General features: G+C 39.1%; 1 protein-coding gene across 1 annotated transcript in view; it reads left to right on the plus strand.

Moving 5' to 3' along the window:
* Window positions 1-12,808, plus strand: part of DNAH7 (dynein axonemal heavy chain 7) — a 122,273-nt gene that overhangs the window by 16,102 nt on the left and 93,363 nt on the right. The window contains exons 13-18 of the mRNA XM_075093902.1: window positions 13-281; window positions 1,243-1,370; window positions 1,551-1,629; window positions 6,191-6,415; window positions 7,782-7,928; window positions 11,638-12,323. Of these exons, the coding sequence (XP_074950003.1) occupies window positions 13-281; window positions 1,243-1,370; window positions 1,551-1,629; window positions 6,191-6,415; window positions 7,782-7,928; window positions 11,638-12,323 (1,534 nt within the window). The remainder of the gene's footprint in view (window positions 1-12; window positions 282-1,242; window positions 1,371-1,550; window positions 1,630-6,190; window positions 6,416-7,781; window positions 7,929-11,637; window positions 12,324-12,808) is intronic.

Below are 12,808 nucleotides of genomic sequence, written 5' to 3' on the forward strand. Positions count from 1 at the left end.
CAAAGCCAAAAGGTGAGTCCTCATCGACTGTCTTGAAGCCTGTTATCCTACATGAGATCTTGGATGAACATAAAAAAAGGATCAGAGAAGAAATTATCAAAGGAAGTGCTGCACCTGTGAAACATCTCAAGCTGTATGATAAGTACAGCTTCCTGATAAATAAACAAGCTGAACAAGATATTGATCAATTCCTGACAGAGGAACACAGCTTTGAAGAAATGAAGAGGGAAATTATAAAGTACCAGGAACTTGCGAAGGAAATAAAATATACTTCTAGGAAGGTAAATTAAAATAATATTCATAGTGAGATAGATATAATTTTGATGTTGATTTTGTACTAAGAATGTTGTCAGTCACAGGTGATGATCATTAGCTGTAAGATAATTAAAGTGAAATAAAATTTCAGAAAAAGAGCTTTCAAGAGTTAGCATTTCTGGGGTGTAGGTGCCATACTTAAGTTAGACTTAGTTATTTTTGTTAGAAATGGTTTGGGGACTTCTGAAGGTATTCAGACTATGCTCCTCTTAGATGTGAAGGTGTAAGAGAAAGCGTGGGTCCAGCTACCTCCAAATTCCTTCCAAGCATCTAAGGCAGAGAGAGGATCCTTAATGTGAACTCCTTTTTTTTGTCCCTGTAAGGGTATTCTATGGTAAGAAGCCTTTGTCCACCTATTCTGAAAAAGAACGTGGCAGACTAAAGTGGTTTTCCATAAATTGTTTCTCTCCTAGCATTCAGTGCAAACCTCACTTCTGGAGAAACTAGTACTTACAGGCCTGTCATAAGGGCTTTTGTGAGTGGAAGTCAAGCTCACTTGCCTGCTAGTCAAAGAAAGCATTGAATTTGAAGACTCACTGGGAGGCAGAGTCCCTTTTTAATCCTGATGAATGTCACCTGTCTCTAACAGTAAAGCAAGATACCATGTTTTAGATATTTCTGAAACTCTGTAATTTCACCAGGCAACGTTCACTGCTACAGGCAGTAGATGTCCTTCCTTTCTGAGGAAGTAGATTATTTGTCAAGGTAAAAAGCAATGGAAGTCAGAGTTGTACACAGTTCGATGTGCAGATACAGAAGAACAGTTATTCACAACTATAGCTTTTTCTTCTTCACTTGAAAGTTTTAAAAGCATTTTATGATTTCACTAAATTCCTAGTTGAGATCCCTGACATTCTGCTTAAGACAGTGAGAGAAAATAGGTAAAAGCTGTTCAATTTTCTGAAAAATGTTATGTTTGTATTGCAGCATCTCCGTCTAGGAATGTTTGAATTACATTGTGATGAATTAATAAGTGCTTTGGTAAAGCGAGCAGATAATATTTGTGAAAAAGTTATTTCCAAGATATTCAAAGATCATCAGGGCGTAAATGTGAGGTAATTCCCAAACTGAAAATGTGTATTGAAATGTACTTAATTTTGTTTCTACTGTTGAATTGTTTTAATCCTTAAAGGATATGTTGATCTCAGTTTTGCTGTTAGAAATACACGTGATTTGTCCAAGGATGATTAAAGCAAAACACACGTGCCAAACTGGTTATTTTATACATTTTTCAGACTATGTGATGAGTTTGAGAGAATATCAGAGAAAGCCCTTACTACTCCTTCTAATACAGAGGAACTAATGGAACTTAAGGTACTTTTTTTTGTTTGGTTGTTGTTTTTTTTTAATGAGTCCAAACAAGGAATGGTTACCAATACTACTGCTCTGGCCTTAAGCAGTAGCATGTGCAAGTTGCCCCCTTTACAGGTATGATTCTGGCCTTAAGCTCACTGGTGCCATATCTGTATTACAAAATAGAAAAGTACAGGTCGTCTTTGACCATGAGGCTAAATGTCATAGCCTAGATACGTATACGTACAGCTAAACTATTTTCACCACCAGAACATCATGGTTGCAACCAGGCTGCTTATTTGGAACAGCCCTTTGTCTCTGCTGTCGCTTGCCGTATGCCTTGGTATTATTGGCGAGGGTGCCGGTTGGCATGGACCAAAACCCTGTAGGGCAGCTAGCTGTCTTCAAAGTAGGGGGCTGTGCAGCCCAGGTGGTACACAAGACAATCCATTAGAGTAAGTGAAGGAAGTAGTAATTACTTTTTATTTTAAAAAAGTGAGACAGAAATTAAGCTTTACAAGTATTTAATATAGAGATTGACACTGGTGCCCTCACTCAGTTTGTATGTCAGAGGGTCCTGTATGTACGTGAGGTGTCCTCAGGAAAGAGTGGGTGTTCCACAGGGTGAAGGCATCCCCAGTGACACCTTCACTTATTTGCTTACTTTCAGCGTATTACTATGTATTGCAGTTTGTGTGCCCAGTTAAGGAGACTTGCAGATTATGTTACCTAGTTTTAAATAACCTGACCCTCAAAATGAGCAAGTGGCTTAAACAGATTCCCTCAAAGAAACTGCAGATTGAAAATGCTAATAACGTGAGCACAAGTGATTAAAAAGAAAATGGCAGAGCTGACACTTCTGCTCCTAGTATGAGCTCTTCATTTTCCACATTACAAGGAAAAATAATGGTCTAATCAGATCTGACAAGTTGGCCAAAAAATTCCAAAATTTCTACGAATACTATTAGAAATACGAATTTACATCCACTACCATTAATAATGAGCCTTGCCTGAAATGACTGTTATGCCTTGAGATATTAATGATAGTATGAATCCATCACACTTAGCAAGACATGTGAAAACTAAGCATTCAGATTGTAGAGAAACCTCAACAGTTTTTCCAGCGAAGTTTCAAGCCATGTGATACTGTACAAGATGTAATGATCCATGCTTAGAAGACTCAGAAGCTGCCTCTTATTTAATAGTGAAAATGCCACATACCATTGGGGAAACACTTGATCCTCCTGCTCTGGTAAAAATTGCTGAAATAATACATGAAAAACAATATGGTAACAAGCTAAAATGAATTTCTTTGTCAGCAAATACTGTTGGAAGGTGCATGGAAAACATTGCTGAAGATGTGTAGAAACAAGTATTAGAATAAATTATACAGTGTGGGAGATTTGCTATACAGCTGGTTGAAAGTACAGATGTTTAACGTATCTCAGTTCATGGTATTTGCTAGATTCTATTTCAGTAATGAAATCCATGAAGAACTAGCTTTTTCTAAGATGCAAGAGGAAAGATGTATTAGAGAAAATATATTCTCAACAGTAAATGACTTCTTTAATAAAAGTAATGCTTTATGGAAAAACTGTTCAAGTGTAACCACCGATGACGTGGCCTCTCTGACCAGAATAAAAAAAGGATTCTGGGGTAAGGTTACAGAGGTAGCACCACATGTGAAATTCTCTCACTGCATCATTCATAAGCATGCTATGGCAGCAAAGACATTGGAGCCAGAAGTTCTGCAAGACCTTATCAATGTGGTTGATGTTATAAAATAAGCTCTCTAAATAGTAGAATCTTCATAATAGTTTGAATTGAGAGGGGGCGTGACCATGAAAATCTTTTGCACTGCGCAGATGTTTGTTGGTTGTCTTGTGGCAAATTCCTTTAAAAGAGTTGTTGAACTCATGTTTGAGTTATGCATTTTTCTTTTATAAAAAGACAAGCGTTCCTAATTCTGCTGGCCTTTTGTGATGGCAAGTGGCTGTCAGTAATATGCTACCTAGCAGATGTTTTTGGTAAAATAATTACATTTAATCTACCTTCAAAGTAAAGGTGACATCTTTCAGAATGAATGAGAAATTAACTTTTCAGAAGAAAATTCTGCTATGGAGGAGAGAGCATATTGAAAATGAGTGTTTGGAAATGTTTCCATCCTTATGTGATTTTGTTGCTGAAAACGATGTGTGCTCCCCTATAAAAAACTCACATCTGTACACTTTTAAAACTTGGAATCAGAATTTTCTAACCTGTTTAAAAATCTGACAAAATGTTTCAGTTGGTTTTGGATGCATTTGTTAAAAATGCAAAAATGCCAGACCTTCCAGTTAGTTTGCAAGAACAACTGAGTGATGTCAGGGAAGATAAAAATTTACTAGATAAATACCTACAAAAGCCATTGCATAATCAGTGGATGGGATCATGATTTCTTAAGGGCAACTAATGATGCAATTCTCCCATTTGGATCTATGTATCTTTGAGGAGTTGGGGTTGTTTTTTTTTTAAAGCTAGAACAGCCATTAAAACAAAGTATTGAAATAAACTGAACTTCGAACCGGAACTTTGAATCTCTGAATCTCAATGTATTAAACCAGGAATAATGAGGCATATTCAATCATATTGCTCTCACTAAAATTATTAATAATAGTGGAAAGCAAAAAGGTTTCTGTAAAATTAATAAAAATTATTTAATATATTGTTTAATTAATCCTCATTTAATACTTTCTTCATGTCTATTGTTCATGTTTTATTGTGTACATAATATGTTAGTACAGTAGTAGTATGTGCGTATAATCTATAAATAAACATATATTGGGAGTGCATGCTCAAAAATTTCTTACTGATAAGGATGTGTGATCAGGAAAGTTTGGAGACAGCTGCTGTAGGGGAACATGCTAGCAAGCGGTGTGGCTGGCTGGAACGCTGATTGAGCCTGTTAGTAATATAGCTATTACCTGGAAATTTTCTCACTGATTTTCACAAAGACTCAATATCCATTCCCAATGTCCTAAATGAACGAAAGAGTTGAAACCTGAGATGTAGGGAACTTAAATACGTATTAAATTCTTCACATGAAGACTTTAAAAGCACTCATTGGTAAGTTGTATGAAGTAATTTTGCCTTTATATCCTTTGTTGAGTGATCATTTAAAATGTAGCAGATGTAGGGTTTGCAGTTTGGTAACTGTAAAATCCCATCTCTTCACTTAAAAGTACCACTTCTGTAATCAACACCCTGCTGTTTCTTTGATGTATTCAGGCTCCAGTTTAGTGAAGCACTTACATTCACACTTGAAATGTAACCTGTCTTAGTCTTTTGCTGTCTGCAAAGTTCTGATATATGTGCCCAATATTAATTGTGTGGAATAGGTAAGTGCTTAAAATAAATTGAGTGCTTGAGTAGTTGGCTGAATTGGGATCTGAGTGATTTGAACTTTTGCTACAATGAAGTTTAACATAGGCTATAACTGGGGTAATTTTTTCAAGTAAAAATTAGTGTTTAGAAGTGTAACTCTGTGCTATCTGAGAATGTGATGCCTTTAAAATGCATACTTGTTATGCTATAATTTTGTGTTGGAGAACAAATAAATTGCATGTTAGCATGTATAGCATGTAACAGCATCAAACCCCTTCTAATAGTTCTTCCATCTCATTGCTGAAAAGGTGTATTAGTCTTTGTCTGGTGTATTCTTTTAATAGCCAATTTTTCTCTAGGTCCATAGCAATTAATATAGTCTGAAGCATAGAAACTACTGTTAAAAGAGCAGAAGCATGGATTTACTGGACAATTTATCCCTACCAAAAAATGTTTCCAGTGATATCATTGTGTCATCATATTAAATTTTTGTGCATCTTCAACTGATGGATACCAAGTAATATTTACATATACTGCTATATTATTAATCTCTTCAGTTGGCCAGCATTTTTACTAATACAGTTCTTGTTAAGAGGCTTTCAGAGTGCTTCGTTATAGGTTGTTGTTTAAATTGGGCTGTGTTGCTGTTCTGTTAAGAGTACCATATGGAATGCTACATGGATCAAGACAGTTTACTGCCAACTCTTGAGATCTAAAAGAAAAATGTAATTTTTATTTTAATCACAATGAGCAGTACAGTGGCTCTCTATATTCCTAATATTCTTACTGCTAGGGAAGACCTAATCTTATGTTGGGCCATGCAGTGCTTCCCTTTCTGAAGTGTGTCCTTTTCTCTTGTGGTTGTTTTACTAATCTTCCCTTGGTAGCACCATACTTTTTTTCTCAAACCTGCAACACTTACAACAGGCTGTCTGGATTGGCTTCCGTTAGTCCAAAAGCTTTGTGCATACAGCTTTACACATTCTTTTGAGTTTTAATAAATAATTAATAGAATAGATAGTAAGGCAATTGTATTAAGTTATATGCTGTAAAAATGGCTAATACCATGCCATTCCAAATAAACATCTTTCAGATCGTATATTTCTAATTCTATTTAATTTTTCCTCATTAAAAATAAGCTTTTAAAGTATTAACTACTTCATTATTTTGGCGTTAAATTATATCAAAAATATCTTCCCTTTTGATTTCTGTTCTCTAGGCCTGTATACAGAAAGTGGAAACATGTGACATGCTTGAACTGGAGCAGAAATTAGTGAATGCTGTAAATTGTGTTGCTTTCCTGATAGAATGTGTCAGCCTTTCACCAGCAGACATTCGACTAAACAGTAGTGTTTTTCAATGGTATGCACGAATGCCAGATATCTTTGAAGAGCACAGAAAGATAATTAAAGAAAAAACAGATCAATTTCAAGGTGTTCTTAAGGTTTGTAATGACAATATTTTTAAAATCCTTGAACTACTAATTTTGAATGGTGCATAGGACATGAAATAATGCATGGAATAACCTCTTTTATTTTCCTATATATTTTTCAAAGAAGTTTGAAGATGTTTTTATATTATTCTTGATATTAACTAATTTTTGCCTGCTTTTTACTCATTTGCCTTTCCCATATCCACAAGTACTGCAAGACAAGCCACATATCACATTTTGCACTCCGAAAGCTCTTTGGTTACAGAGCTTCCGGTAATGCTGATGAAAGTTGTCTGTATGTGAAGTAGTAAAATTCAGATAAATCCTTTAAAGACATGTGCGTAGCTTGATTTATGCATGAGCAGTCCCTTTGAAGTCAATGGCAATATATGAAAATTCTATGACAGCTCAAAAAAAAAAATCTGCATTAATTTTTAAGTGTGATTTTGCTGTTAGGATAATGTCATATAAGATAGTTTTATAATGTAAGTGCATCCTGATTCAGGTTTGTTTTATTTGTTTTTATCTTTTAATCTCTTACACTTTACATCTGTTTTAGCTCTGTTAGAATTTTTCATTGTATTTACTAGGCTTTTACATTAGTTTGTTATATTTTCTAAGTGATGGGGCCTCTCCACAAGGATTGTAAATTACTAGGCTGCTGATTTGTTGCAGTTACAGCCTGTAGAGCTGTCTGCTTTGGCTTTCTTGTGCTCCTTAGTCTCATCATCATTTTGACTTAGATCACAGATATTTTGAGACAGGGAACTTCTATGTTTATGCAGTGAGTTTAAAGAAGTAGCTGGTAAGTGTTAATGTGTTATAAATAAATATGCAACATAGACTGTTCTTGAAACATGTTATTGCTTTGTATAGTTTGATGCTTTGTTTCAGACATTGATCGCTACTGATACTCAATGTGAAATATGTTGTGGAGTTGTACATATGAGGTAAAAAAGCTATCCATGAACTGTGTGGCTTTAAGAGACACCTCTGTCAGTCATTTGACTGATCCTGTTATTCTGTTTTAGTTTGAGATATACTATGAGTTTGAATTTAGATATGTATTATTGGCCTGCTGACTATGTACATCACAGACAACAGAAATTTCTATGTCCAACGATACCCTATAATGTAGAACCCAAAGTCGCATCTGTCAGCCCAAGAAGTCACTGCAGGTAACAGTAAGATTCCAGGAAAGTTCTATAATTTGGGTGGAATAGGCTCTCATGTGCAGATATGTTGGATGTCTTGTATTTTCTGCAAGTATAAAGTTTCCTATTATAGCAAATCAGAATAGTTATTCAATTTTTTAACAGAAATTTATTGTGATTTTAAAAATTATTATATGCTATGTGCTTGCTTGACATTTAATTAGATACGCTGTGAACAATTTGTTGAGGAACTGAAAAGCTACTCTAAGCAGGTTGAAGAACTTAGCACATTTGGAGATATTCAGGAAGTCAATAGGTATTTGAAGAAAGCTCAAGCACTAAATACAAAATTGGATCTTGCTGCTGATAAGGTACAGATTATAGTCTAAACTAGTCCAGTAGTATAAATTGTAAATCTTAACATTTGTGTTATCAGAATCAACAGTTTTCTTAGTAATGCAGTTACTGAGATGTAGCAAAATAATTCTTAATTCAGCTATGAAATATTTTTACATGATTTGTGCATTAAACTGCAAAGTTACTGAGCACAGTAATTTGTTACTATGTGGTCTTGAGTAAATACAGCAGCACTTTGCACATTGAAAGAGTAGATTAGGTTTATGCAAGTTTGCCTAGAAATTATACTTCTATGTTCTTGGAAATGCAATTCCTGATGCTCATTATTACCTCCTGTCTGTTAAAGCCTCCATGGTACTACAAGTTGTAGAGCAATCACAGAATCACAGGTTGGAAGGGACCTCAGGGATCATCTAGTCCGTTTTGAGGCTGGTGCCAGCGGTGGAATTTTGGTTTTTTTGATCATGGGCCAGTTTACATGGCACCAGGCCAGCTGGAGACAGATGGGGTTCACCTGTCACAAAGGGGGAAAAGGATTCTGGCTCAGGAGTTAGCAGGCCTCGTTGAGAGGGCTTTAAACTAGACATGAAGGGGGAAGGGGATAAAACCAGGCTTGCTAGGAATGAGCCTGTGGGGTGGCATGCCTGTGTTAGAGAAGAGATCAATAGATCAACTGAAGTGCATTTATACCAATGCACACAGCATGGGCAATAAACAGGAGAGGCTGGAAGCCATTGCATGCCAGGGAAACTATGATGTGGTCGCCATCACAGAAACATGGTGGGATGACTCGCACAACTGGAGTACTGCAATGGGTGGCTACAAGCTCTTTAGAAGGGACAGGCAAGGAAGGAGAGGTGGAAGGGTAGCCTTGTATGTTAGAGAGTGTTTTGACTGTCTAGAACTCAACAACGGTAATGATAAGGTTGAGTGCTTACGAGTGAGGATCGGGGGAAGGCAAGTAAGGGAGACATCCTGGTGGGAGTCTGTTATAGACCACCCAACCAGGATGAGGAGACAGATTAAGTACTCTACAAGCAGTTGCCTGAAGTCTCACAATCTCTAGCCCTTGTTCTCGTGGGAGACTTCAACTTATCAGATATCTGCTGGAAATACATCACAGCAGAGAGAAAGCAGTCTTGGAGATTCCCGGAGTGTGTGGGAGATAACTTCCTGATGCAGTGGGTGAGCGAGCCAACAAGGGGAGGTGCTCCGCTGGACCTGCTGTTTACAAACAGAGAAGGCCTGGTGGGTGATGTGGTGGTTGGAGGCTGTCTTGGGCTCAGTGACCATGACATGATAGAGTTCTTGATTCTTGGAGAAGTAAGGAAGAGGGTCAGCAAAACTATTACCCTGAAATTCAGAAGGACAGATTTGGATTGTTAAAGGAGTCTGGTTAACAGAGTCCCTTGGGAGGCAGTCCTGAAGGGCAAAGGAGTCCAGGAAGGCTGGATGTTATTAAAGAAGGAAGTCTCAAAGGTGCAGGAGCAGGCCGTCCCCATGTGCCATAAGTCGAGCAGGCAGGGGAGAAGACCACCTTGGCTGAATAGAGAGCTTTGGCTGGAACTCAAGAAAAAACAGGAGAGCTTACCACCTTTGGAAGAAGGGGCAGGTGACTGAAGAGGACTACAAGGATGTTGTGAGGTTACGCAGGAAAAGGATTAGGAAGGCGAAGGCCCAGCTAGAACTTAAAGTAGCCGCTGCTGTTAAAGATAACAAAAAATATTTTTATAAATACATCAGTGACAAAAGGAGGGCCAGGGAGGATCTCCCTCCTTTGTTGGATGTGGAAGGTAACCTTGCCACGAAAGACGAGGAGAAGGCTGAGGTACTTAATGCTTTCTTTGCCTCAGTCTTTAATAGTCAGACTGGTCATCTTCAGGGTTGTCAGGCCCCTGTGTTGGGAGATGGAGACAGTATGCAGAATGAAGTCCCAGTTGTTGAAGAGGTGGCAGTCACCGACCTGCTCCTTCACCTGGATGTTCACAAGTCCATGGGGCCGGATGGGATCCACCCAAGGATACTGAGGGAGCTGGCAGAGGAGCTCACAAAGCCACTCTCCATCATTTATCAGCAGTCCTGGTCAACCGGGGAGGTCCCAGATGACTGGAAACTAGCGAATGTGACATCCCTCGACAAGGAGGGTTGGAAGGAGGATCCGGGGAACTACGGGCCTGTCAGCCTGACCTCGGTGCCGGGAAAGGTCATGGAGCAGATCATCTTGAATGCCATTATGCAGCACATGCGGGGCACCCAGGGGATCGGGCTCAGCCAGCATGGGTTTATGAAAGGGAGGTCCTGCCTCACTAACTTGGTCTCCTCCTATGATAAGGTGACCTGCTTAGTGGATGAGGGGAAGGCTGTGGATATTGTCTACTTGGACTTTAGTAAGGCCTTTGGCATTGTCTCCCACAGCATTCTCCTGGAGAAGGTGGCTGCTCACGGTTTGGGCAAGTGCACTCTGCGCTGGGTTAAAAACTGGCTGGATGGCTGAGCCCAGAGAGTGGTAGTGAATGGAGTCAAATCTGGTTGGCGGCCAGTCAGGAGTGGCGTTCCCCAGGGCTCAGTGTTGGGGCCAGTCCTGTTCAATATCTTCACTGATGGTCTGGATGAGGGGATTGAGTGCACCCTCAGTAAGTTTGCAGACGACACCAAGCTGGAGGGCAGGAAGGCCCTGCAGAGGGACCTGGATCGTTGGGCTAGAGCCAATGATATGAGATTCAACAAGGCCAAGTGCCGGGTCCTGCACTTGGGTCACAACAACCCCATGCAACGCTACAGGCTTGGGGAGGAGTGGCTGGAGAGCTGCCTGGAGGAAAAGGATCTGGGGGTGTTTGTTGACAGCTGGCTGAACATGAGCTGGCAGCGTGCTCAGGGGGCCAAGCAGGCCAACAGCATCCTGGCTTGTATCAGGAATAGCATGGCCAGCAGGAGCAGGGAGGTGATAGTACCCCTGTACTTGGCACTGGTGAGGCCACACCTAGAGTACTGTGTGCACCTTTGCCCCCTCAGTGCAAGAACGCCATTGAGGTGCTGGAGAGTGTCCAGAAAAGGGCAACAAAGTTGGTGAAGGGTCTAGAGAACAAGTCTTATGAGGAGCGGCTGAAGGAATTGGGGTTTTTTAGTCTGGAGAAGAGGAGGCTGAGGGGAGACCTTATCGCTCTCTACAACTACCTGAAAGGAGGTTGTAGCGAGGCGGGGGTCGGTCTCTTCTCCCTAGTAACAAGCGACAGGATGAGAGGAAATGGCATCAAGCTGTGCCGGGGAAGTTTAGGTTGGATATTAGGAAAAACTTCTTCACCGAAAGGGTTGTCAGGCATTGGAACAGGCTGCCCAGGGAGGTGGTGGAGTCTCCATCCCTGGAGGTATTTAAAAGAAGGGCAGATGTGGTGCTTGAGGATATGGTTTATTGGTGGACTTGGCAGTGATAGGTTAGCGGTTGGACTCAATGATCTTAAGGGTCTTTTCCAACCTTAAGGATTCTATGTTTTTAAACCTCTAACTGTGTTCCTCTATTGTGTAGCATGAATAGTGAGCTGTTACTATTAAAGAATCCTCTAACTACAGTCAATGGCAGCAATTGCATAATAGATTGGTTTAGTAATTAGGAACTTAATGTGAAGCTTGTTGAAGACACTAGAAAACCTCCCTAATCCCTTTAGTGAGGACCTGGTATCACAGGCAGTTTTGTTTGTATTTCAGACTTCACTTATGTCTTCACAGATTGATCAGTTTAATTCAGAAGAAGAGTCCTTTGGATGGCAAGTATCTCGGTACCCTCAGCATAAAAACATCCGGAATACTCTTGCTCCATACCTTCATCTCTATGATATGGCTGTGGAATTCCACAGAAAACACAAAGACTGGACAGAGGGATCACTTACAGAAGTGAATCCAGATGAAGTAGAGGTAGATGTAGGAAACTACTGGCATGGACTGTATAAACTAGAAAAAGCCTTCCATGATTCACCAAATGCATTAGGAATAACAAGACAGGTTAAATCAAAAGTAGAGGAATTCAGATGCCACGTTCCTCTAATCCAGGTGATTTGCAATCCTGGTTTGCAAGAAAGGCACTGGGAAGAGATGTCAAAAATTGCTGGTTTACCACTCTCTCCTTCTGAAGACTCCAATGTCTTGTCATATATTAATTTGCATCTTCAACCATTCCTAGAGAAGTTTGAGACCATCAGTGAAACAGCCAGCAAAGAACATTCACTTGAGAAAGCTTTATTGAAAATGATTTCTGAATGGGATCAAATGGAGTTCATTCTTATTGCCTATAGAGAAACAGGAACCCATATTTTGTCATCTGTAGATGATATTCAGATGTTATTGGATGACCACATTGTCAAAACTCAGACTATGAGAGGATCTCCATTCATTAAGCATTATGAAAAGAGAATAAGGTAATTTTTTTTCCTAATAAAGTCACTAAGTAATGTTACCAAATAAGAAATCTCTTCTGCTTAATCTAAAGCATAGGGACTTCAAATGCTTTTGTTTCTCCTCCCTAAGCACTGAATTAATCTCATTTTAAAGGGCTAAAGCTTTTGTCCCATGTCAGCTACATGCTATTTAATTTCATAAAGCTGATTTTTACTTTAACAATATGGGAAGTGCTAATATATTGGAGAGGTTGTTAAACATTTTTAATGCTCTTTGATACTTAATGCACCAGATGCATCATAACATTAACTCTGTTTTGCCAGATAAAACACATCTGAGGTGCAGATGGAAAGGTGGTAGACTAAGAGAATATGGTTAAAACTACTGAATCTTTTAGCTCTTCGACAATTAAAAATGTTAGGGCTTGTGTAAGGGAGATGAAGAAAATGAAAACAACAAATTTCAGGGAAGTGATGAAAGGGTGGTTTTTGTTGCTTTTTCTTTT

This window comes from Phalacrocorax aristotelis, chromosome 5 (assembly GCF_949628215.1).
Source record: "Phalacrocorax aristotelis chromosome 5, bGulAri2.1, whole genome shotgun sequence".
In the NCBI taxonomy this organism is placed as follows: Eukaryota; Metazoa; Chordata; class Aves; order Suliformes; family Phalacrocoracidae; genus Phalacrocorax; species Phalacrocorax aristotelis.